At 38.1% G+C, this 27,726-nt stretch overlaps 1 protein-coding gene across 1 annotated transcript in view; it reads left to right on the plus strand.

Moving 5' to 3' along the window:
• Positions 1-27,726, plus strand: part of ANKS1B (ankyrin repeat and sterile alpha motif domain containing 1B) — a 1,330,035-nt gene that overhangs the window by 128,482 nt on the left and 1,173,827 nt on the right. The window contains exons 2-3 of the mRNA XM_044679159.1: positions 19,669-19,749; positions 21,077-21,128. Of these exons, the coding sequence (XP_044535094.1) occupies positions 19,669-19,749; positions 21,077-21,128 (133 nt within the window). The remainder of the gene's footprint in view (positions 1-19,668; positions 19,750-21,076; positions 21,129-27,726) is intronic.

Here is a 27,726-nt window from a genome sequence, read left to right on the forward strand (position 1 = left end):
TGTGTCTCTGCCCCCCCTCAAACTGGGGAGAGGGTATATTTTATGCCCATAAGCAGAGCCACATGGCCTCCTACACCCACACAAATGAGAGACAAAAATGTACAGCCTTTGAGGACTTGAACCAGTGGGGTATTTTTATGGCTAATTCAGATGTTATTGAATCAGCAAAGGAGGAATTTGGGCTCCATATGTCTCTGTCAGAAGCAAATAGAGCTATCTATTGTAAGCTTGACATTAACTTAGTCTTTACTGGGAAAGAACAATCAAGGAAATTTAATCTATTTATACAAAACTAACTGTGTCCCTGGAGTGTGTAAACATAATTGGGGGAGCTCTGCTTATGACAGTAAAGTGCCTCCAACTCTTCGGAAGAAACAGAAAAGGGGAAGAAGAAAAATGGGGTCTCTCCTGCTTGTGAAAACCCAGAAGGAATGGTTTCATTTTGTGTAAGAGAACAATCTGCTAACTCTTGTAGATGATGGGAAGGGGGATAATTTCCAAGTGAGAGGTATACAGTGCAAGTCTCTGTTGGTGGAGAGGGAGGTATTTAAGTTACTCTGAAGATAGAGAGGACTCCAAAGGAAATTTTATCCATATGTTTATATTTTCAAAGTCTAGAGGTGTATATGCGTGTACAAGGATGTTCTCTGGGGCACCTCGCCTCCTGCTATTGTAGTCTTAACTCAGAAGAACCCTGGGAAACACAGTCAACATTTTTGAATGTTTCAGTGCTCTAAGGAATTAGACTGAAGAACCCACTGTCACATCCAAGTTCTACCCCTAAAGCCTTGGGGTGTCTGTAGAATAGGCCAGAAGTGAAGGTTCTGTGGAGGTACTCTGATAATTAGGGAGACGAGGTTAATTTTACAGTTTAACTGAAATATAGGCATGTAAAGAATTATAGGATCATAGACCTAGAGGAGGAAGGAACCTTTGAGGTAGTTGGATCTGGCTCCCTTATTCTAAAGGTGAAGGAACTGATGATCAGTGAGGTTAAGTGACTTAGCCAAGGTCACAAAGCTAGTAAATGTCAGAGGCAGGATTTAATCCCATCTCTTTATGATGTTTAGTCTTTCTCCTTGAGAAGAATGCAGATTCTGAAGTCTGGGGATTTCGGTTCCAAATCTTACCTCAGATGTTTACCCCAGGTGTGACTAGGTGCTATTTGCTTACCCACCTCCAAAACTCACTTTCCTTCTCTGAAAAGTATTGGGGTCAGATTGGGTGTCCTTGGAGGCCTTTTCTACTTTTAAATGTAGGTTGTTGATCTTGTATGTCTGATTTTGGTCAGAATCAAAAGAAAACACATTCCTGGTGTTTGCTTTGAACAAATCATTATTTGAGGCTAAAAAAATTAGAATATCTTTCTTCCTTTCAGTTTACAAAGTTAATGAAATAATAATAATAATTAACATTTACATTGCACTCACTATATATCAAGCACTATATATATATGTATATATATATATGGTATATGATATAATATAGCACTTTACAAATATCCCATTTGATCCTTTCAACAACCTTGGGAGGTAGTTTCTATTATTCTTCTCCATTTTGCACATGAGAAAACTGAGGTAGAAAGAGGCTGAATGACTTTCCCAGGGTCACACAGCTAGTAAAGGTCTGAGACTGGATTTGAACTTGATTCTTCCTAACTCCAGGCCCAGTGCTCTATCTTTTGTATCACTTAGCTGCCTCTAGCCTCAACAAGTGTTATTGAATAGTAATTATGTACAAGGAGTTGTGAATACCAAGGGAGAAAAATAAAAACAGTCCATTCCTTCTAGAGGCTTCCACTCTTTTAGGATTGGGATTCAGAGGGTTTACCAAAGGTGTCAAACACAAGGTCTTTGGGCAGCATTGCAGTGGACAACACTTTCAGTCAGAGAGAGTACTGGGAAGGTCTTTCTTTGAAAGGTGGTACTGTGGGATCTTTTTTTTTTTTTTTTAAGATGGGAGGTAAGGGATCTATTGATTAATTAAGAGAAATTTTCCATGGTTACAAGATTCCTGTTCTTTCTCTCTTCTTCTCCCACCCCCCTCCCATAGCCAACGTGCATTTCCACTGGGTTTTATATGTGTCATCGATCAAGACCTATTTCCATATTATTAATATTTGCATTAGGGGGATCTCGAAGAGTCTATATCCCCAATCATATCCCCTTCGACCCATGTGATCAAGCAGTTGTTATTCTTCAGTGTTTCTGCTCCCACGGTTCTTTCTCTGGATGTGGATAGCATTCTTTCTCATAAGTCCCTAGGAAATGTCTTGGATCATGCATTGATGCTAGTGGGATCTTTAAGGATTCTAAGAGCTAGATTGCCATGTTTGGGAGACAGAAAATCAGCCAATTGGCTAAGAGAATGTGAGGGGGATCGTTGTGAAATGAGGTAACAAGGAAAGCAGAGGTGAACTATGAAGGTCTTTAATTGCTGAATTGTGGGGTTTGTATTTTGTTCTTGAGAAATGTTGAAGATAACTATGCAAGTAAGAGATGTTCTGGCCAGGTTGATGTTTTGGAAAGATAATATTGGTAGTTGTATGGAAGATGGAGTGGGTGGAGGGAGACTACTCAGGAAGTTCTGGAATAGTCTGGGTGAGAGCTAGTAAGGGACTGGACTAGGATGGGTGCCATGTGAATGGAACTAAGAGGAGCCATACAGGAAATATTGATGTAGAATTGAGAAGATGTGACAATTGATTGGATTTTGGGAATGAAGGAAAAGTTGACCATGACTCTAAGGTTGTGAATCTGAATGATTAAGAAGGATGATGTTTTCCTTACCTGAGGATTCTTAACCGTGTATGTGTTCTGGACCCCACTGGCCGTCCAGTGAAGCCTATGAACCTCAGCTCAGAATAATGTCTTTAAATGCTTAAAATAAAATGTGTAGAACTACAAAGATCAATGATATTAAATATGCTTCCCAAAGTATTTTTTAAAATTCATGAAAGTCAAGTTAAGAACTCCTGTCCTGCTCCACACAAAAATAGAGACATTTGGAGGAGGGACAGTTTTAGGGAGCAAGATGACTGTGTTTTAGGCATGCTGAGATTGTGATGCTTGTAGGGCAGTCAGGACAGTAGTTTAAGAAGCAGTCGGTGATGTGTCATTGGCATTCAAAAGATTAGAGCTGGATATAAAGGTGACCCAGAAGTCTTAGTGCATTTGGAAGCTATTAAAGCTGCCAAATGCAATAAAACTTTGGGGACATCCTATACAGATTTGGGAATCATCTGCTTACAGATGAGAAAATAACCCATGGAAATTGATGGAATCATGAAGTGAGTAAAAAGAGAAAAGAGATGAGGTTCCATATTAGAGCCTTGGTGGATATTCATAGATAGAGGATGAGACTTGGGTAATGGTCCAATAAAGGAGACTGAGGAGAGGTCAAATAATATCCTGATGTTATTTGTTTGGCTCCAGGGATGTTGTTAGATTAAGGCCATTCATGAGAATACTTAAAAAAAACTTTACCTGCTTGTCTAAGAATCAATTTGAAATATTGGTACCAAGGCAGAAAGAGTAGTAGGGGCTAGGCGATTGGGGTCAAGTGACTTGCCCAGGGTCACACGGGTACAAAGTATCCGAGGCCAGATTTAAACTTAGGACTTCCTGTCTTCAGACTTGGCTCTCTCTCCAATGAGCTACCTAGCTGCCCCAATGAGAATGCTTTTAATAAGTTAATTACAACAAAATGTCCTTTTTCTTAGTGCCATCTACCATATTGGTAGGCAGCTAAGTGTCATCCTGGTCAAGTTGCTTAGGCCTGCTTTACCTCAGTTTCCTCATCTGTGAAATGGGGATAGTAATTGTATCTACCTTGTAGTGTTGTTGTGAGGAGATAAGAATTGTGAAGTGCACATAGTAAGCACATTATCATTTGCTTGTTGTAATTATTACGATTATTATACTTAGTCATAGTATATGTGTATCCTAGATCATTAGTGTTAACAACGATAATACTTTGCTAGGCTCTGCCTTTTAACTCTAGCCTTTTTCCATATAAGGAAGGACCTTGACAAGCTGGAACATATTTAATTTTTAATTAAATATGGAACATATTTAATATTTAATCGTTAGTGAAAATTTGAAGTTGGAATTGGAGTTTGAACCATGACTTGGCCACTCACTAACCATATGACCCTGGCAAGTTGCTTAACTCTTCTGAGACTCAGTTTCCATATCTGTAAAATGAAACAGTTGGACTCAATGATACCTCAGATCCTTTCTAACTCTATAACCCAAGAACTGTGGATGCTTTGTCTAGGAACAAATCAATCAAAAGGCATTTACGCGTGGAGCACTGATTGTTGTGAAGACCTGGTAAAATGGTAGGAGAGAGGTCAGGCTTATTCTTCTTGGCTCCAGAGGCAAGGTCTGGGATGAGTGGGCTAGAAGTTAAAAAGGATAACTCAGTCAGATTTCAGCTCAATAAAAGGAATAACTTCCTAATAATTAGGTCTATCTTAAAACCGAATGAGCCGTCTCATTTATTCTCGCTAGTATCTTTTTATTGCACACATTCAAGGATAGGCGGACTGTCTAGTGGGGGACTTTGGACTTTTGGACTTTTGCTTCAAGTAGAAGTCAGACAAGAGGAAAGCTAAAACCAGTCAATCAAGCATTAATTGAATGAATGACAGAAAGTAATATTTCCTGAGGATATGATGACACTGTGCTCAGAGCAGAGGATACCAAGACAAAAAGTGAGTTTTCTTGTCTTCAAAATACTTACATTCTGTAGGAGAGACAGCACATAGAAAGCAGTGGTGGTCAGGAGGGAAGGAGACGAGAATTTATTAAGCACCTACTATGGATCACTCTCTGCTAGGGGCTGGGAATACAAAGATGAAAGTGAAGTTGGAGTTGAAGGCATCAAGGGGGCTAGATGAGTAGATTTAGAATCAGGAAAAGCTGAGTTCAAATTCTGTCTCAGACACTCTACCAGCTGAGTAACCCTGGGCAACAGTTTTCTCCTCTCTAAAATGGGGATAATAATTTCACTTATATCATAGGGTGCTTGCAATAGTCAAATGAGAGAACACACGTAAACCTTGAGGTTTTACATAAATACTAGCTATGATTTGTGTAGTGGTCCCTGGTCAGTTTTAATAAGAAAGAGCTGTGTTTCAATTTCCATGAAAAATTTCAGGCTGCATAGATTCTTGTAAAGCAATCTAATCATGATGAAAAGCAGTTTGCAAAGCCAGGATGGCCTGGCATTTAGGGATTCTTGGGGACTTGTGGTTTCACAGCCTTGACAGTGGCTGCAGAACATTGCTGGTGTGTTCTTACCCCCGTTCACTTAGCAGACTTGCCACACTCTACACAGAACAGTTAAGCTTTGGGGGAGGCTTTTTTTTCTGGCTGTGGTTTTTGACTTAATAGATAATGGATTGCAAGCCAATTTATCACAATATTATTGAACTTGTGGGTCTGAGCTATGATAAGGTAGGATGCAAAAGGAGAAACTTCTGGCATTTAGTTTCTTAATTTTTTAAATTTTGGACTTGAAATCAGGAAAACCCAGGTTTGAATCCTGCCTGAGACTTACTAGCAGTGTGACTCTGGGCAAGTCATTTAACTGTTATCAGCTTCAATTGCATCCTCTGTAAAATGAAGACAATAATACTCTCAGATAATCAAATGGAATAATGTAAAACTAGAAGTACTGTATAAATCTCGGCTATTGTTTTTAATCCATCTGTGATGGATATTACATGAAAAAAAAAGGAAGCTTCTCTTTGGGACTTGGATGGACAAAATTGTGAAGTCAATGGCATGTATGTGATAACCTGTGCTTCTCCAGTTTGTATTTCTTTGTTCCAATGGATGGGAGTACCCTCATCCCTTTAAAATACCCTAGGCTTGGGATGGCAAACCTATGGCATGCATGCCAAAAGGGACATGCAAAGCCCTCTCTATGGGCATGGGAGCCATTGACCACCAGTCTATTACTAGAAAGGCAGAGGAATTTGGGGGAGCTGTTTTCTTCCCCTTCTCCACCAGACTGAGGACATTTTTTCACTTCACCTGCTCCTATGCCCAGTAGCCCAACGGGAGCACTTCACATGAGGCAGAGCTGGGAGGTGACCCTCCCCTTCCCCACAAATGTCCTCACTTCACCCAGAAGCCCAATGGGAATGCTTCTTCCTCATCTGCCCATCCTCTACCCCATGTGGTACATGGACTCTGGAGGCAAGGGATAGCACACGTTCTCTTAGAGGTTCACCATCACTGCCTGGGTTCTCCTAAGCACCTTCTCTCTCCCTTTCTCTTGTTTCCTTCTTGTCAGAAAGGAGGAATTTTCAGTCACCAATTCTCATGAGTTGTTGAGATATGTGACTCAGTTCATCTGTTCCAAAGTCAATGGGTTAAAAGTACAGAGAGATTTTGATCAGGTATTTATAGCTTCACAGATTAAGAAGTAGAAGAAACTTCAAAGCTTTCATAGACTAAACCCCTCCTTTTACAAAGGAGAAAATGGAGATCCACAGATATTAAATGAGACTTGTCCAGGGTCACATAATAACTGGCAAATCTGGGATTAAAATCCAGACCCTCTGTCTCTAATTTCATTGTTCTTTGAATTGTACCACAATGCCCCCCCACCCTTTTTGGCTGTTTTATGTAATTTGTATCTTCCTGTGTTAAAAAGAGGCACTAATAGAATAACTCTTAAATGATTCAGAAATCTAAGCTTTCAATGTATAGAACCTTCCATTTAAAGCCAAATGTAGCTTCTGTTACTATCCTTCTGTGACTTCAGCCAATGCATTTGATTTCTCTAGATCTGTTTTCCTTTTATAAAATGAGGGGATTGGATTAGATGTTTTCCCAGTTTCCTTCCAGAAAACCATACATGTGGTGGGGTAAATAGAGTGCTGGACTGGAAGTCAGGAGGTTCTGATTTCAAATCTAGTCTCAGGAACTTATTGGTTGTAAGACTCTGAACAGGCTAAACTCTTGACTATCTCAGGTTCCTCATTTCTAAAAGGAGGATAATAATAACACCTATTTCCCAGGGTTGTGAGGACAGAGATAGTATTTGTAAAGTCTTTTGCAAATTTTAAAGCACCATATAATGTTAGGTAGTAACAGTACTACCTGAGTGACTTTGGACAAGTTGCCTAACTTTTGTGGGCCTCAGTGAATGATAGAGTTGAACAAGATTGCCCTTGAGATCCCTTCCAGCCACAAATCTATATTGCTTTATGTCGGTATTGGTCCTGCCTCTACTAAGCAAGTTATGACCACTATATGACTTATTAGATGGTCTTTGAAAGACGCTCGGGGTCTGAAATTTGTCACTCCATGGTTACCTTGGTCAACCTGTTTTATCACCCTTAAAAGATTTTTTAAGCCCTTGGATGGCAGAAACCATATCATTTCCCTCCTTATTAGTCAAGAAAAGCCTGAGGTCAACCCGAACTTGGCAAAGTTAGTTCTTTGATAACAGATGCACAGTCCTTTCCCTGGCTCTTCCTTCAAGCCTTTCCAACTTGGGAAGAGCTACCAGAGCTGACCTTTTGGCAGAACCTATAAGAATCAAGGGTGTCTTATCCCTATCATGGTGTGGGACATCAGAGGAGGATTTCAGTGGGGGTCTCCAGCTTAACTTTCTTTTACACTTAGCCAGCTCTTCTCAGCCCCTACCTTTCTCCACCTAGACTTCTTTGTTTTAAGGAGAGACAGCCTGATGTAGCGAAGGAACTGGACCTTGAAACAGGAAATCTGGGCTTAAATCCCACCCCTCAAGACTCTGGGCACATCTCCATGCCTTCGATTTCTCAAGTAGGCTCTTGAAAGACACTTAATTTTTCCTTCTGCCTCAGACCTCTTCTCATTTCAATCCATCCTCCACATAGCTGCTGAAGTTAATTGCTGGAAGAGATTTTGACTTATCAACCTTCCTCCCCACTCAATATACTTCAGTGGCTCCCTGTGGCTTTGAGGATCTTCAATTCTTACAGATGAATGCACCCCTTATCTTGGGGAAGGGAGGGAGAATTTTACCCTACTAATCTTGAACATTAGGAGGGAAATGGTGATCCTGTAATAGATACGCATTTTTCTATCCAAGAACCAAACTAGATCCTTTAGATTGGAGTTGACCTGAGTCATAAAGATGTCTCTAAGCTAAACTGGAGAGAAGTGTACTACTTAGGGTCACCTCAGTCCAAACTGTCAGTATTTAGGCTGAACATTGCAAAGCAGCATGACATGGTGGATAATGGTGGACCTGACTGCAGGAATAATTCCCATTGAATTGGATGGACTGGGTTATGATAAGGTGACTGCTCCCCAGAAGGGATAGATCTTTCATGGATAATTGTCCAGACTTCAGTTAGCTATTAGACAAGGGTATTTACTAAGTTGGTATGAAATATCCCCCCAGAAATTTAGGGGACTCATCCCACAAGTCTATAGACCTTACACAGGAGATGGGGCTCTAATACTAGATGCAGTGATGTCAAAACCAAATTAGAAACAGGGGCCATTCAACCATACTTAAGGATCCCTGTTGCCTTTTTTTTCAGTTGTTTCAGTCATGCCTTACTCTTTAGGACATCGTTTGAAGTTTTTTTTGGTAAAGATACTGGAATGATTTGCCATTTCCTTCTTCACTCCATTTTACAGATGAGAAAACTGAGGGCCAGGGGTCACACAGCTAGTCTGAAGCCTCATTTGAATTCAAGTCTTCCTGAGTCTAAGCCCTCTACTATGCCACCTAGCAGCCCATACATACTTAGAAACCAACAAATAAACATCATCTATATTTGATTGTTTTTACTTATTTCGTTAAGTTCTCTCAGTTTACATTTTAACTTCATTTGAGCTGCACTTGGGAGTCTTGTAGCTCATGTGCAGCTGCATGTTCGATACTTCTCTTGTAGAATGATGCTATAAGACATTCATGTAGACTGTATGGTGACAAAAGAGCAACTCAATTCCTGGTAAATAGACATCATTTCTTGAGTGCCCAGATGGCATTCTTCTCTGGCACTAGGATGCCTGTATGCTTCTATGGTGCTCCCTGAAGATGCTTCTTCCCTCAAATAGTTATTTTTCTGTATCTGTCCCTATTTGTTTGTGATGTGTCCTTTCAATTCATTGTCTGCTACTGGTTTACTCTTTCTGTTAATATAACCAATGAGAGGAGAGTGTAACACTCCCTTGGAATCTCCACATACCCTCTGGTACAAGCACAAGGGTCTACCTCCCCAAGATCTACCTGCAGTTCAAATCCTGCCTTAGATAATTACTAGTTGAATGATTTTTCTTTGCTTTCCTTATCTGTAAAATAAAGGGATTTGGATTAAATGGCCTCTAAGGTCCCTTTAAGCTCCAAATATATGATTTTATGACACTAGGAGATCAATGTTGCATGAAGCAAAACTGATAGATATGTTTCTCTTTGGATTTAATTGTTGTCTTTGCTCATATTCCCTTTGTCTTCTTCAATTCAGATCCACAAATATGTAGCGCCTGGGAGGAAGGTCCAACCCATTGTCCATACCATTGCTAGCTCAATATTTCTTAAGCATTACTACTTCTTGTATGTTAGTTTTATTTTCCCCCCAAGATCATATAAGCTCCTTGAGAGCAGGCACCACACCTTGAGTTTCACTATCCTCCATAGTCACCAGCCTATTTGAGAAATTTTATTGCATATTAGAAAGAGCAGTGGATGATCAATCATAACACCTGGATTTGGATTTTTATCCTTCTGCTTGCTGATTTTATGACTCTTGATCTGTCACTTTGTCTGGCTGAGACTCAGCCTGCTACTTTATAAAATAGAGATAATAGTAAGTTTACTACTTGCCTCACAGTATTGTTGTAAGGAAATGCTTTTTAACCAGTCAAGCATTACCTCATTTAAAACATTCGATTTTAAGCTCCTGGAGGGCAAAGATTGCTATGTCCAGTACCTAAGAATTCATGGATTTCCAATACACACTTGTTGATTGATTTGGAGTAGCAGCATTTTGGACTGGCTATGAATCGAACCAATCAATTTGTTTTGTTATATCCCCTGAATTATTTTGCACCCTGCAGTTTCTAACATTCTCAGAGGGAAACGAATAGCTTCCCAGCATCATATCATGCTGAAAGGGAGCATTTGAAGGTGACATGTTTATGGCAATTTCCTCCCAGAGCCTCAGTTCCATTTACCTCTCTTAATCCTTTGTCTTCAAAACTAGCCCAGAGAGAGTGATGTTAAAAGTTGTACAAGCTTCTCTGTTCCTCAGAAACTCCTTGCTTCCTGTCCATAAACATGCTGCCTAAGGCCATTAAAAACACTCTCCCTTCTCTAACAATAGATGTGTTTATCTCAAGCTACTGTACCCAGTGTTTGTCATACCTGATGTCAGCCACCATTTCCCTCCTCATTATTTTCTGGAACTTATTCTTGCTCCTTTAGTATCTGTCTGCTTCCTCTGTACTCAGTTCTGGCTCTTCACATATATGGGTTAGACTACACTTCCCACCCCACTGCTACAGGGGTGGGATGAGTTTTGCCTTACATTTTTTGAGGGGCCTTGTAAGGATGTAAGAGGACAAAATCTTTGTCTGAGGAGGAGGAGGAGAGAAAAAAGAAAGGTGGTGGCAATGGTGTTGGTTGTGTTTGTTGGATTGACCCTTACCAGAGTGGACATTTTCCTTTAGTGTTAGGAGATGGGGCCATGTTTCTAACTTGGCTTATTTTTTAGGTGCAACTGGGCAATAAAAGATATGCCATTTCCACCCCACCCACACACACACTTTTTTGGGTACTTTTTTCAATAATAACATTGTGGTGGTGGTGTATTACAGAAAGATGTGGAATAGCACTGCTTTTGTAGACCTACAATTGAATATTACTCAAAGGGAGATGTAGAGTCTCATGGTAGTTGGGTATGAGAAGGCATAATATAATCAAAAGAACAGTGGAAAGGAATGTCATCAAGGAATTGTCTGATAGGAAAGGAAGATGGGTTGGTCAGCTGGCAAAGGCAAGGAATATACTGGGAAATTGAGGGAAAGGAAGGCCTCCAACAAGTTGCAAGAAATTTTCAAGAAGTCATGGAGAAGTGTAGTACAGGATGGGCTGGCATGGGCCAAATCACTGAGTGGAATTTCTTCATTAATGAAACCTCAGAATTAGGGAGAGGTAGGGATCCCGATGGCACATAGGTAGCTCAGCTTGAGAGAGAACCAGAATCAAAAACAGGGATCCTAGGTTCAAATCTGGCCTCAGACACTCCTAGCTGTTTGACCATGGACAAGTCACTTAACCCTAAATGCCTAGCTCTTACTTCTCTTCTGCCTTGGAACCGATACTTAGTATAAATTCTAAGACAGAAGGTAAGTATTTGATACTGTTAGAGTAATTGAGATACTTAGAAAGCACTATACTGATTATTACATTTTCTGATTATCAGAATTAAAAAGAAAGTGGTTTTTTTGATGAAAATTTATTTTAAACATATAGTACAGTTTCTTACTGCCTAGGGAGAGTTAATATTTCTTTGCCTGCTGAAGGCCTTGTAGTGACTCTGGGTCATCATTCTGGACACAATTTCTCACTCCACAGCAGTATGAGTCTGAAGAAGTCACTTGGGGTTTGAATCCTGCTTATGCCTCTTGCTATCTGCATGACTTTTGACTAATTACTTCGTTTGGGGGGGGCGGTGCAAATTTTTTGAGGATTTAAATTAAGAGAATTAAGTGAAAGAATTTCTTAGCTGGATGTTGGACTTGAGTTCTAGTTGAGTTATGTGACCCTGGATAAGTTCATTCAACCTCTCTGCCTGTCTCACTTTTTTTCATATATAAATGAGGGATAAAAATAATGCCTAGCTCCAAGAGTTATTGTGTTGTTAAAATAACATCTTTGTAAGGGACTTTTCAAACCTTAAAGTGCTATTATAAATGTTAACTAATAAAAATTACTTTAATGATACTAGTTATTAGTTTTATGGACATAATAATATTATTAATCACATATATGTATACATATGTATGGACACTTTGATTTTGGGTATAAAATGAATAAGACATTGGATTGCACGTACTGGGACCATGTGTATGCCTCCACCTTTCCTTTCATTCCCCACCCCTCTCCCCCATCCTGAACTCATCTGAGTTTAGGCCCAGGGAAGGCATCTTCCAGAGGCCATGCTTATTTTTCTTTGGAATATGCGTGTATGGGTTGTGGTGAGGGGCATAATTCTACTGAATTCTTAGTGCAATAATAATTAGAAGAGTTTTTTGAGTCAGAGTCAATTATCAACAAGTAGCAAGTGTGGGAAGGCAGGAACAGAAGACAGGTTCATTTCCCAAATGGACTAGTTGATAATGTGTCAGAAGAAGCAGGCATGGTGTTGAGGTTCAAGCAAACATCTAAGGGGTCAGGGATTCAAATGGAGTTGAGCTCATCCAAGTGCTCTGTAGTCCCACTGGAATCCCTCAGAATAAAGATCTTGTCACCATCTTTGAAAGTCTTAACATATTGGAATGAATCCTGGCCCTCTCAATCTTCTCCCTGATCTTGATAGCTCTGTATCCCTGCTCTTGCTTTCCATATTGGAAACCTGCAAGGTTACAGCATCACAGAAAACAGGCCATGCCTTTGCACCCAACGCCTAATGGATGAACCAATGTTTTTGCCTTTTGCTTGTTCCTACTAAAAGTTCAGAAACAATTCTGGTAAACTGAGATTTCATGATAGGTAGATCATAGTGTGCTGTATTCAAACTTGAGGAACGTGTCTGCACAAGCATCCTTCTTGGAGTAGGAGAACTTAGAGGAAGGCAAATAACAGAGTATCTCCATCTTCAACTAGCCACAGACTTGAGATATACAAGAAGCATTGGGACTATTCTACTTGGCTATAGGAGAAGCTAAATGGTTTTGTAGATAGAATATTGGACTTAGAGTTGGAAGACAAATCTGAACTCAGACACTTCCTAGCTGGACCCTGGGCAAGTTACTTAATCTCTGCCTCAAATTCCTTATCTGCAAAATAGGGATAATAACTCTCTGGGTTGTTGGGAAGACAAAGTGAGATAGTTGTAAAGTTCTTTGTAAATCATAAAGTGCTACGTAAGTGCTGCCGCCACCAAAAGTAGCAAGCTTTCATAATCATCATCATCTCAAAGGATAAGACGGTCTAAATGAGTGGAAATTACAGAAAAGAAAATTTAGGCTTGGCATAAGGAAAAATGTTCCAATGACTAGAACTGTCCAAAAGCAACAATGGGCGGCTTTGGGATGTGGTGCACTCCTTTCACTAGAAATCTTCCAAGCAAAAGCTACATGATCATTTGTAATATATTTCAGAGAGAGATTTCTCATTCAGGTAGAGGTTGGTGGAGGTGATCACTTAAGTCCTTTCCCATCCTGACTTATTCTACTCTGAGATTTACTTAAGCTTTTGATTGAACTGTTAGTCTCTTAGTCAAGCCACTTACAGTGTTTTAAATGTGGATTTTTATGGCTTATGCATAAAACATTCACACTTAAGTTTTTTATCCTGGGATACATTCTTTTAAAGAGATGCATTCATAGCCCTCTTGTATAGAAAAGACTTGTACATGGAGAATATCTACTATCTGTTCTTATACCAACAACAAGAAAGAGATAATGGGGACGAATGAAATTTATATGCCACTTTTCTCCCCACTTGATTATGGGATCAGGAAATGTGGACATTTCCTCCTACTCAATGAATTTTCCTTAAAATTTAAAACTGTTTTATTGCTTTTTGGGAGGTTCAAATAAGTCTTTCCATAATTCTTTGAATCTACATATTTGTTATGAGTTAAGTTTAATGATATAATACCATTACATACCAAAATATGGTTAACTGATTTCTAATTGAAATATTGTTTTCAATTTTTTTTAAAATCCTTAACTTCTGTGTATTGGCTCATAGGTGGAAGAGGGGTAAGGGTGGGCAATGGGGGGTCAAATGACTCGCCCAGGGTCACACAAGTGGGAAGTGTCTGAGGCCGGATTTTAACCTAGGACCTCTCGTCTCTAGGCCTGACTCTCAATCCACTGAGCTACCCAGCTGCCCCCTTGTTTTCAATTAAAAAAAAACATTAAAAGTATTTCTACAAATATTTTGATGTGGGATTTTTCTTTGGGTCTTTGACCTCCTTTGGAAATTAATATTCCTAATAGTGGGAGGTCTGTATCAAAGGGTATTATAATTTTCTCATTTTGGAGGAGAGTTGCTCCTAAACCTTTGCCTTGAGTTGTTGGACCAACTCATAGCTCCACCAACAAATTAGTGTACCTGCTTTTTATGGAACTTCTTCAAATCAGTACACTTATAATTTATCAGTCATCTTTTCCAACTCATTGGTAATGAAGTGAAACTTCTGATTTCTTTTGAACTGATTCCTTTACATTCCCTATTAGCGATTTAGAGTAGCCTCTAATATGGTTGTTGTAGTTTGTAATTATTTTTTTGGACAATTGTTTATATCCTTTGATGCTTATCCAATAGGGAGTGACTCTTGGTCTGATATATTTGTATTAAATATCTTGCATAATAGAATCTATAAGAGATATTTGATGTGAATAGTAGTAAGTTAAGTTTCTCTTAAAGGGGAAAGAAGGAAGGAGGAGAGGAAGGAATGGAGAAAAGGAAGTCTTTAGTAATAATCTTCATGGAATTCCAAACTGCATCACCAACTTTTCTTTTGAGTTGAATCTGAGAAAATGCACTATATATAACCAATTGCCTAGATTAACAAAAGAGGAAATAGAATACTTAAATAATCCCATATCAGAAAAATAAATCGAACAAGCCATCAAGGAACTTCCTAAGAAAAAATCTCCAGGACCAGATAGATTCACAAGTGAATTCTATCAAACACTTAAAGAACAAATAATCCTAAACAAATTATTTGACAAAATAAGCAAAGAAAGTTTTATCAAATTCCTTTTATGACACAAATATGGTACTGATTCCAGAGCCAGGCAGACCAAAAACAGAGAAAGAAAACTTCAGATCAATCTCTTTAATGAACATAGATGCAAGAATCTTAAATAGAATACTAGCAAAAAGACTCCAGCAAGTTATCACAAGAATTATTCACTGTGATCAATAGGGATTTATGCCAAGAATGCAAGGATGGTTTAATATTAGGAAAACCATCCACATAATTGACCATATCAATAATCAAACCAACAGAAATCACATAATTATTTCAATAGATACAGAAAAAGTCTTTGACAAAACACAATAGTCATTTCTATTGAAAACACTAGAAAACATAGGAAAAGAAGGGCATTCCTCAAAATAATAAACAGTATATATTAAAAACCGTCAGTAAGTATCATCTGCAATGGGAACAAGTTAGAAGCATTCCCAATAAGATCAAGAGTGAAGCAAGGATGCCCATTATTATCACTTCTATTATTTAACATTGTATTAGAAATGCTAGCAGTAGCAATTAGAGAAGAAAAAGAAATTGAATGGATTAAAGTAGGCAACAAGGAAACTAAACTATTTTGCAGATGATATGATGGTATACTCAAAGAATCCCAGAAAATCAACTAAAAGGTTAGTGGAAATAATTAAAAACTTTAGCAAAGTTGCAAGGTACAAGATAAATCCACATAAATCATCAGCATTTCTGTATATTTCCAACAAAACTCAACAGCAGGAGTTAGAGAAACTCCATTTAAAATCACTCTAAACAATATATAAAATATTTAGGAATCTATCTGCCAAGACAAACACAGGTATGAACACAACTATAATACACTTTCCACACAATTAACACTAGATCTAAATAATTAGAAAAATATTAATTGTTCCATGGTAGGATGAGTTAATATAATAAAAATGACAATCCTACTCAAATTAATCTACTTATTCAGAGTGATACCTATCAAACTACCAAAAAACTTTTTTATAGAATTAGAAAAAATTATAACAAAGTTCATCTGGAAGAACAAAAGATCAAGGATATTACGAGAAATAATGAAAAAAATGTGAAGGATGGGGGTGAGTGGCTTAAAAATAAATGGTGAAATCATAAATAAATTAGATGAACATAGAATAGTATACTCATCAGATCTGTGGGAAAGGAAGGGATTTAAGACCAAGCAAGAGATAAACATTGAAAAATATAAAATAAATGACTTTGACTATGTCAAATTAAAAAAGGTTTTTGTACAAACAAAACGAATGCAACCAAAATTAGAGGGAAAACAACAAACTGGGAGAACATTTTCATAACAAAACTCTCTGACAAAGGTTTAATTTCCCAAATATGTAAGGAACTAAGTCAAATTTACAAAAATTCAAGACATTTCCCAATTTAAAGATGGTCAAGGGACATGAGTAGGCAGTTTTCATATGATAAAATCAAAAATGTCAATAAGCACATGAAAAAGTGTTCTAAATTCCTCCTGTTTCAAGAAATACAAATTAAAGCAACTCTGAAGTACTACCTTATACCTAGCAGACTGACCAATATGGCAGCAAAGGAAAATGATAAATATTGGAGGGGATGTGGCAAAATTGGGGCACTAATACACTGCTGGTGGGGTTGTGAATTGGTTCAGCCATCCTGGAAGGCAATTTGGAACTATGCGCAATGGGCTTTAAAAGAATACCTACCCTTTGACCCAGCCATACCACTGCTGGGTTTGTACCCTAAAGAGATAATAAGAAAAAAGACTTGTATAAAAATATTTATAGCCGCGCTCTTTGTGGTGGCAAAAATTTGGAAAATGAGGGGGTGTCCATTGATTGGGGAATGGCTGAATAAATCATGGTATCTGGTGGTGATGGAATATTATTGTACTGAAAGGAATAATGAACTGGAGGAATTCCATGTGAACTAGAAAGACCTCCAGTAATTGATGCAAAGTGAAAGGAGCAGAACCAGGAGAAATTGTACACAGAGACTGATACGTTATGGCACAATCAAATGTAATGGACTACTCTACTAGCAGCAGTGCAATGATCCAGGGCAATCCAGAGGAACTTCTGAGAAAGTACACTATCTATATCTAGAGAAAGAACTGTAGGAATAGAAACACAAAAGAAAAACATAGTAGTTTGATAGGGATATGATTAGGGTTTCCATGTTAAAAGATCACTCTCTTGCAAATATGAATAACATGGAAATAGGTTTGAATATATGATACCCGATGAAACTGCTTGTCAACTCTGGGATGGAAGAAACAAATGGAGGGAGTATGAATCATGTAACCATGGAAAAATATTCTAAAGAAAAAAAAGAAAAAAAAGAGAGATCTAGGTCTAGAGATGGAGGTCCTAGCTTCAAATTTGTCCGCAGACTCTTCATAAGTATATAATTATGGGTAAGTCACTTAATCCAAATTGCCTAGTCCTTACTGCTTCTCTTGGAACAAATGTATAGAATTAATTCTAAGATGGAACACAAGGGTTTAAAAAAATAAAGATAATGCATTTGTATAATTATACAAACCCTGTAGGAAATAATAAAAACCAGGGATGTTTAAGCTGGATAAGAGAAGACTCAGGAGGCTGATGAGGCATTATAGTTCTTTCTAGTACTTAAAAGACTGTCATGTAGAAGAGGGGTTACCTTTGTCCTGTATGGTACCAAAATGCAGAACTCAATCAGCTGTCCTGAATGCCTCTGCATAAAAAGATATTATTCAATTTATGTCTATACATAATATATATATATATATATATGTATATATATATATATATATATGGAGGCAGTGAGTGAAAACTGCAAAGGTGCAAATTGGGCTTGATTTGAGTATAGTGGGTGTATGAAGCTTCAAAAAGGTGAGTTACATAAGGAAAAACATCTTAATAATCAGAGCTATAAATGTATAATGGAGAAATATTAAGTAATATGTACTAAGTGCTAGAGGTACAAATACAAAAATTAGCCCCTTCTTTTAAGTTGCTTCCATTTTAATCAGTGGAGACAGCACATAAAAATGTTTGGCTTCACAGCAGATGGAAAATCCACTACATCCTTAGGGTTCATTCAGTTCACAAAGCAACAGGACAGATCCTAAACCTCTGGGGTGGTGGGAAGTACTGGCAGGGCACATAGTTCCCAGTTAGTCGACAAGCATTAGTTAAGCACCTACTATGCTCTTAATAACGAAACTGTGATTTTATAATACAAATAGAAAAAAAATCAAAATAATCCCCAAACACAAGGAATTTATATTTTAGTGGGTCAGAAAATAAGTACATTTAAAGGGAGAGAAATATATACAAAGTAATTAACTTTGTTAGAGAGGGAGAGTACTACCATTCTGGGAGGATTAGGAATGCCTTTGCGCAGAAGTTAGTTCTTGAACTGCTTCTTAAAGCAAGAGAGAGACTCTGAGGTAGAGATGAGGAGGGAGTATGTTCTGAATATGGGGAAAGACAGGACATGGGGTATTGTGTGAGGTATCACCAGAAGGCCAGTCTGACTGGGTCACAAAGTAGGAATGTAAAATAAATGGTAAGGTTAGCAAAAGAGATTGAGGTCAGGTTGTATAGAATCTGAAAACTAAATATTGATATTTATATTTGATCATATAGGCAACAGGAAGCCACTGTAATTGATTAGAGTACGTGGGAGGAAAAAGTGGTCAACAATATCAAATGCAAAAGATAATTTGAGAATGATGAAGCCTGCAAGATCATCCTATTTGGCAATTAAGAAATCATTGGGTAAAAAAGTAATGACTTGTAATTATGGAGAGAGCAGTTTGAGTTGAATGCCAACTACTGGGATTGGAATAATGAGAACGATGGTTGAAGTGGTATGGGACTCGGGGTTATCTTGGCTGGCAGTGGGTTTCCCTCCTCTAATTGGAGGTCTTAAAGCAAAAATGAGATAATCAATTACAAAATGTGCCGTAGAAGATATTCTTTTTTGATTATGGATTGGATAAGACAGACACTGAGATTTTTTCCAGATAAGAAATTCTGTGACTGTCTGAGTACAATCAACATTATTTAGAAAGTTGTTGGAACTTTCCCCTAGTGTTTGCAGGAAGTGGAAATGTGTACTCTGCCACATACAATATAAGATGTACCTGGGAATCTTCAGTGGCCTTGGAACCCCGAGAAGTGCCAAATTCTCATGATGACTCTGGGATGCTTCATAACTGATGTGTATGTTCCTGTGCTTCTCATCTGGTGACCTGAAAAGGGAGGCACTCACTCTGATTTACTGAATGGGGTAGCAGGATGCTAAATGTTCCTAAAAGATTTTAAAAAACCACAGTTGACATTTATGTGGCACTTGATGTTTTGCAAAACACTTTACATAGATGATCACAGTAGAAAGTCATCGACAAGTTCCTATGATGCATGTTAACGTTTATATCTTCTCTAGACAGCAAGCATTTATTAAGCGCTGACTGTGTTACCCAGCCCTGTACTGAGTCCTTGTTGTCTCAGAGTTTTCCTAAGACATCCCGTCCCCTTCAGTGAAATGGAGTGTTGCTCTGAGATGAGCCATTAGAAATGTATGTCAATCATCTTCCACATGGCCGGCATCTCCATATGCATCGCACTGCTGGCTCCTGGGGATCCCTGGCTTCTTCTTGGTTGTTGATTTCTGATGTTGTCCACGCGCGCGGCGGACGGTCCTGCTCACTGGCTAACTCTGCCCCTCTGCTTTGTTCGCAGCATCTGGCGAGGCCCCAATGTGAACTGCACAGACAGTTCGGGTTACACTGCTTTGCACCATGCAGCTTTAAATGGACATAAGTAAGTGCCGCTTATTTAGACTGCAACTGGTCTTCATGTATTTAGTTACAGATAATGAAGTTGACTCCCTCAGGGGGGATGGATGAAAGAGGACGTCTGTCCCGTGAGGCCTGTGGTCACCATGCTGGGATAGTGCATTTGGAAAGGCTGTTAGGGAACGATATTAACCCTTTGGAAGCAGAAGGAGTGTTCCTGGACCCCCTTCTGAGGGGTGACTGCCAAATACAAAGAAGGAAAGGATGCTTCCAGGGTGTTGACCATCATCCTCTTGAGCAGGGGGAGACAGGGAATAAGTAGCTGCTTTCAGAGATTAACAGAGTGGAAAAAATGTAAAATCCTGCCACAATAGAGTGTGTGTACTGGAATGTGTATTGGATTTAGAGTTATAAAGACCTGAGTTTGCCACTTACTAGATGTATAACCTTGGGAAATGCATTTAAAAAACCCTTACCCCCTCTGTCTTAAAGTCGATATCAGCTAACTAAGTACCAAGTATCAATAAAATTGACTCTAAGACTGAAGAATGGTAGTGGCTAGGAAGTTGGGGTGGAGTGATATGCCCATGGTCACACAACTAGGAAGTTTCTGATGCAAGATTTGAACTCAGGCCTTTCCAACTGCACGTCTAGCACTCCATCCACTGTGCTATCTCGCTGCCTCGGACAGTGCACCTTAACCCATCTCAGCCTCACTTTCCTCATCTGCAAAACAAGGGAATTGCACTAGATGACCTGTAGAATCCATTCTAGTTAGAAATCCATAATCCTATGAAGTCTTTTACTTTTAACACTTTCATTCTTTTTTTTTTAAGTGACAAATTGTGGAATTCTCCTTAATAGACAGCATGAAAATCTTCTATGTCCACTTAAAAATTCTTCTCGTTTGGCCACTGATTTCTTTGCTGTCGCCCACCATATCCCATTTCAGAGCAAAAACACAGCAGGATAATGAGGGCTCTCTCCTTACAGCCCTAGAATGAAAGGGGCATCAAAGTTTAACTCATGCATGCCTTCAACAGGGGGTGTTACTGGTCTTCAGGAAGACTTGGGTTTCATTCTTGTCTTGGAAACTTATGACTGTGTGAACACAGGCAAATGACTTGCTATCTGTGTCTCATTTTCTTCATTTGTAAAACTAGGGGGTTAAACTGGATGACCTCAAAGTTTCCTTTCCAGGTTTTCATCAATGGTTCTATGTTCTGATTTTCCCAAAGACTTGTCTCAATAGCCTAATGAGCTAGGCTGTTGCAGAGCAGTTACCTAGATTACTAGAAATGGTGAGTGGAGGACATTTCTTTTGCCTGATTGTTGCCAATGTTTTAACCTAGATTTCTGAACTTCTCAGCAACCCTCCACTCTTATTATGTAGACATGGCCAAGGTTGGTTATTCTCCACTCAAATGTCCTTGATTTTTTGGAACATCAACCCATCAGGTATTAGGGCCACTTTCCATTGTGGTCTTTGGACTTACATAGGAAAGACGAAGTTTACTTTGGGCACCCAGATTGTTTTCCTTATATTGTCCAGCTAGCTGATCAGTTGTGCTCTATACAATAAGGCAATAATTAAAATGCAATTTAATCCATATAGAGCCCAGCTGACATAGAAGTGCCCTTCTCTGATGCTGATCAGTGGCTCATGAACAACATAATCTTTGCTGCTTGGAACTAAGAGGTTGTGATTTGCTTCTTATAAAATAGATTAAATGTGTGAGAAGCAAGAATCAAAGTTGAGTTTTCTTGACTGTGTGACCATTCCTTGGTCTACTTTGCCATGCTGGTCTACGTACCTCCTCCTTTAATTAGAAAAAATCCTTATCTTCTGTCTTAGCAACAACTCCAAGACAGAAGGGCAAGACCTAGGCAAACAGGGTTAAGTAACTTGCCCAGGGTCATACAGCTAGGAAGTATCTGAGGTTCTATTTGAACCGACGTTCTCCTGACTGTAGACCTGGCACTGTATCCATTGAGTGCGGACCTTAGCTATACCTCCCTCCTCAAATTTTGATGCTCTATCATTAGGGTTTTGGATTTTTTGTATATTGATGCTCTATCCTGAATTATATTCTCATTCACTTGCTTTTCCATATTTTGTCCATACATAACTGAATTTCAACTAGCTATTTTGCCAGTCATTTTCATCCTTTCAGAGAGAGAAAATGATGTTATGTAATTCCCTTTACTATTCCTCCTGCCTAATCAGTCATTCCCTACTTGATTTTTTTTCTGAGCAGAGTTTTGTTTCATTTCTTGTTTGTGCCTGACCCTGTGGGAAGGAAGCCAAATCAGAGAGGACTGGAAAGTTTAATCCTTCCAGATCCATGGAGTCCTCTTTATGATGCCTTTTGGAAGGAATCAAGATAGCTGATTTCCTGCTGGGATGGAACAAATCAGTAGAATAGCTCCACCCCACCTATTTGATCTTTGACATTCTATCTCATATGATACAAACACTTTCCCTTTAAGTTTTATATGACAAAGATTTAACGCCCTTTTGTTTTACTTTTGTCAAAATGAAGATAGTAAATAAGAGTAGATGTTGGTTCTTATACATGCTGGTGCAAACTTGGGGAGGTAAAGAAAAATAGTAACTGCACTTCTGGGCATAAAATCACTTTCCTCAGTCTTGTGATTTTATCAATATAGGGAATTCCTAAAATGTAAATTCCTTCTACCAATGCCCAAGCTATATGACCCTGGGCAAGTCACTTAACCCTTGTTAGGCTAACTTTCTTCATCTGTATGATGAGCTAGAGAAGCACATGGCAAATCACTCTAGTATCTCAGCCACGAAAACTCCAAATGAAGTCACAAAGAGTTGGGAACAACTGAAATGACCAACAACAAAAACCAATGCCAAGGTTTATAATCTTAAGAGTTACCCAGGGTATTGAGAATTTATATGACTTGCTGGGTTGTGTAGTAAGTATGTGTCAGAAGCAGAATTTCAACTCTGGCCATCTGACCTCAAGATTAGACCTCGATCTCCTATGCCACGCTGCTTCTCAAGGTCAGACATGCAAGTATTATCATCTCTGCAACACAGGTGAGGAAACTGAGCCTCTGAGGTAGAAAGTGACTTCTCCAAGGTCACACAGGTAGTAAATATTAGCACTGAGGCTTGGACCAGGTTTGTCTTTGTTCTGAGCCTACTGTTTCTATTATGTTTCCATTATCCCTTCCTCTAACCTTTTTTTTTTTTAATTTTCAGTTGATGTTGGCAGTGTTTATAATGATAATGAATTAAATTAATTTTAGGACAATTAAAAAGATTATCTGCAATATGTTTATATAATTTTTCCTTTCTCTTGATAATTTCATGTTTCTTAAAAATATTTTCTAGTGCAACTTATTTTTTGTCTATATAATGGCAATGTGGTGAACTAGAATGAATACTGGAGACTTGATTCCAGCTCTGCCAGTAGTTAACAAAATGACCTTGAGGGAGATACCTAACTCTCTTGGATCTCAGTTTCCTCAGCTGTAAAATGGGGAAGGAGGTTGCACTAGATTATCCTTAAGGTTCCAGTTGATCTTTATTTTGTCCTTGTTCATATGTTTTATTTAGTAAGTAGCTATTATTTCATATTGATTTTAAATAGTTTTTATTCATAGCAGTATAGACTTTTCACACATGGATTATCTACTTTATGAGCTAATTCACAGTGTTTAAAAATTAACCTGAGGTTGGTTTCTCTGTGTCAGCTTCTGGTCTTCTATCTTCTATTAGTAGTTTCTCATCTATAAAATGGGAGTGATAAAATATCACCTACCTTATGGCGTTTATGGTAATGCTCAAATGAGATAATGTCTCTTAGACACTTTGCAAAATTAAAGCGCTACACAAATCAACTTCTTTCAGTCTTAAGAATTTTTATTATTATGTGAGAACATGCCAGTTTTAATAGGGGCTCATGGAGGAAATAATTAAAATGGAAAGTGTGCTGAAAAAATAAATTCCAAGGCCAAACAAGAATGATTTTTGGATCATCTTTATATTTCCTGCTTTCATCTCACAGAGAGAATTGATAATTGACTATATTACATTTTTCCTCCCTGAAGCAAGCCTTGGCATTCAGCACAGAAACTCATCTCCATTACTCTTTTCTGTTGTAGCCATCTGCTTTACGCTGTTAATACAGAATATTATGATGATAAGATTTGGATTCATGGAATCCCACGACTGGAAAAAATCATTAAGAAGTCATATTGTTCATGCTTTTGCTTTGGACAGGAAAAGTTCTACTTAACAGCTAACCCAAATTCCCATGTTTGCAGGTTGATGTTTTTCTTTAATCTAGTGCTTTAAGATTTCAGTTAAACCCTATGGTTTCTTGTCATGGGAGCTGTCCAATGTGCTCACACCTGGAGTCTTATTAGCTTATTATGCTCTGACTCTGGTAGAGAGAAATTGGTCCTTTTTGAATAATTGTTTTGATAATTTCCAAGGCCACTAAGAAAAATCACTAGCTCCAGATCACAGGGAAAAGTCTTTTTATTGTTTTTTTTAAAAGTGTGTACTCACCAGGAAGTCAATTCTTATTATGGGAAAGTAAGATAATATCTATTAAGTAATGATATAAAAAGGGAATGCAAAGATTTTAAATTGAATGAGAAGTAAACAAAAGCACTTCTAAATAAGTAGGATAAATCATCCATAACTTGATTATAACCAAATCTCTTTGCTTCTTGTTGGAAAAAAAACATTTGGCTTAAATTTAAATCATTTAGTCCTATTTTAAATATTATTTATTATTTCATATTTTCTCTTCTTTTTACTTTACTCAGTACTTACCTATTTCTTTTTAATCCCATCCTTTTACCATCTCCATCATAGTTTGTCTTTGCCTTTTGGAAGGTCCTTAAAGTCTTGAGCTCCATGTTTTTTTGTACTCTCTTTAGAAAAATGTCAGCAGTTTTTTAAGCTACTCTTTAATCAGAATACCTATAGCATTCATTAGCTGAAAACCTGAAATACTTTTTACCACTTCTTCCCTAGTATTTATCTTTAGAGAATAAATCCTTAGTGCCCATCTTCTTCTCTAGTTATCATTATCTTTATGTAAAATAATTGATTCAAATGACTTCTTGGTTCTAGGTAGCTAAAAGGTCTTGTTATCTATTTGTCCTATCCCAGTTTTTTCCCTTTGCAGCAGGCATAGAGTGTTTTCTTTGTATAGATTTGTGTTCTCTGCTCTTTTTTGCAATGTGGAAACTACATTTCTTGTAAAAACCTCTATTCTTTTCAGACAATGGATGCTGACTAATTAGAACTACCTTGGGGAGAAAATCCTTTAACCTTGAGTGCCTTGAGGGTAGATAAATTATCTAAAGTAACATTAGTTAGATCAAAGAACATATTGACTCAAAGTCTTAGACTCTATTGGGAATTTTCCCCAAATGATATTTCCATTAAAGGGAAGCATAATCTTCAAGAAAATGAGGAAGTTCTCTGGTCGAGCCTGAAAGTTTGTGTACCTTTGCCCATCCTGCTACTCATGAAAGGAAAATACATTATTTCATTGCTCCCTGAACAAGCTTTAAGGGTGAATCAGTAGGGGAAAATGAGGGGCCTTAATACTGTCAATTTAATTACAAAAAGCCTTACTATTGAATTTGAGCAATCAAAAGGCTAGAATTTCACAGAGCCTATAATATGTTACAAGTGGGTCCCATTTTTTATTTGAAGTGTATTCATAATCATCAGGGAATGAAGGCAATTTTAAATATGACCTCAAGCAGGTTCTTTTGTTACTCTAGGACTCAGTTTTATCATTTGCAAAAGGAGGGTTGAGATCATAAATCAAAGCTTAAAGCTGGAAGGGTATCTTAAGAGCTCATCAAGTTATTTAAAAATGAGAGTTGTACTCAGAGTCCCATTCAGCTTTCACCTTCTTGGGTCTAAATAGAGTTAGAGAGCGAAACTGTGAATTTATTATTTTTGTAGGGAACTCCCAGGTGAGGAAATTCCCTTTACCAGTGTGCTTTCTCTGCAATTTAAAGAGTTACCTAGAACACTGAGAAGTTAAGAGACTCGTCCACAGTCATGCAACCTTTAAGTGTGAAAGGTGGGACTTTAACTGAAATCTTCCTGACTTTGAGGCCAGCCCGCTGTTCACCATTCCATATGAAGAAATGTGGATACAAATGTAGACACAAGACATCTAGGATCTTAGGATGCCTGGTTTTTACATTTGGGCATCTGAGATTTTACTCCCACACCATGGATATTCCCTCTGGGTCTTCATGAGTTGTTGTGGCTGAAAAAAGTTCATTATCCTGCAACTGGCTTACTGATGAGGCTATTCTGCATGTAGCTGGAATAGTCCTCAGAAAACAGATATATAGCCTTTTGCTGTGCCTGTACCCAGAACCTTTCTATGTTGTTAGAACTTGCTTTGAGAACCCTAGCTCACCTCCATATCATGCATGATGAAATAAGGAAGATGGCTTGATGCATTAAAAAAAGCAGAATACTGGGAAAACTTTGGCTTATTGCTAAATATAATTTTGGGAGATAAAATGAGTTTTAAACTATTGCAAGACATGTAGAGCGTTGTTCTGCTTATCGTTTGTCAGTTGCAAAATTTGTAACTTTGTGGTGTTAAGTTATTTGGGCAGAAGCAATTTTCAAGCAATCAATTTTGATTATTTACTTCCTTAGAATTATTTATTAAGTAACATTAAAGCAGCATGCCAAATTTTGTTTTCAATAAGCTAGAGACATCTGTAATGAATTATTTGTGAGAAAGTATATTTATCACAAATATAATACCTGGATAATATACACAAAATGGAAGTAAAATGAACAAATTGTCTTTCTACTAACACATCAGTTATTGTATTCCAAGACAGAAGATAATGGCTTAAAAAAAAGCACAGGTCAAAGAAAGTAGCCACAAGGGGAAGAGGCTGTAGGAGAATTTTGTCTTTTATATGGAGTGGAGGTGGAGCCTGGATAACAAGTGGCATAGCATTGACATGAATGATTGGTAGGAACTAGAATTGGAAGATGTGCTGATTCCCAGTCTTATGCTCCTCCTATTCATTTCTACACAGATACACAACTCCCTGAGAATGATTCTTACCTTCACCATCCACATCCTAATCACAAATATAGTTTTTTTTGAAATCCTTACCTTCTGTCTTAGAATCAATACTGAATATCAGTTCCAAGGAAGAAGAGTGGTAAGGGGCTAGGCAATGGGAGTTAAGTGACTTGCCCAGGGTCACACAGCTGGGAAGTGTCTGAGGCTAAACTTGAACTGTCTCCAAGCCTGACTCTTCATCCACAGAGCCACCTAGCTGCCCCCACAGGTACAGTTTTAAAATCAACACATCTTCCCGTTCTAATTCCTATTAATCATTCATGTAAAAGCTATGCAACTTGTTATCCAGACTTGCCTCCATAGAGTTCTAGAGTCACTCCTGTGAGTGACTCTAAGCTCTGGTGAACATTTTACTTTTCTGCTCTCTGACCCACCATGATCTCTCCTTGCTACATGTATTCCTTCTATTTCAAACCCTGTCTCTGATTATGGTAAATCAATATGACTATGCCTATAAAATCCATGTCAATCAATTGCCTTATGATTCTAATACTGTTCACTCTGACTCTTCTATCCCTACACTTCCCACTGACCACACTCCCTTATGTGTATATATATATGTATACACACATATATATGACTATATAGTCTTCCTTATTAGAATATAAGCTCCTTAAAGTAGAGATCGTCTTACTTGCTTGCATTTTATATCTCTAGTGCTTGACATTGTGCCTGACACATGAAATCCAGAATAAATGTTTTTTCATTTATTCATTCCCACACTGGCATTAACTATCTAGATGACTTTGGGCAAGTCACTTTCCATCTTGGGGCTTCAGGTCCCTCATTTGTAAAATAAAGATGCTCAGCTAGATGATAACCTCTTGAGGTCCCATCTAGCTTTGAGGTTCTTTGGTTCTGTTTTGTGA

This window comes from Gracilinanus agilis, chromosome 5 (genome assembly GCF_016433145.1).
Source record: "Gracilinanus agilis isolate LMUSP501 chromosome 5, AgileGrace, whole genome shotgun sequence".
Lineage (NCBI taxonomy): Eukaryota > Metazoa > Chordata > Mammalia > Didelphimorphia > Didelphidae > Gracilinanus > Gracilinanus agilis.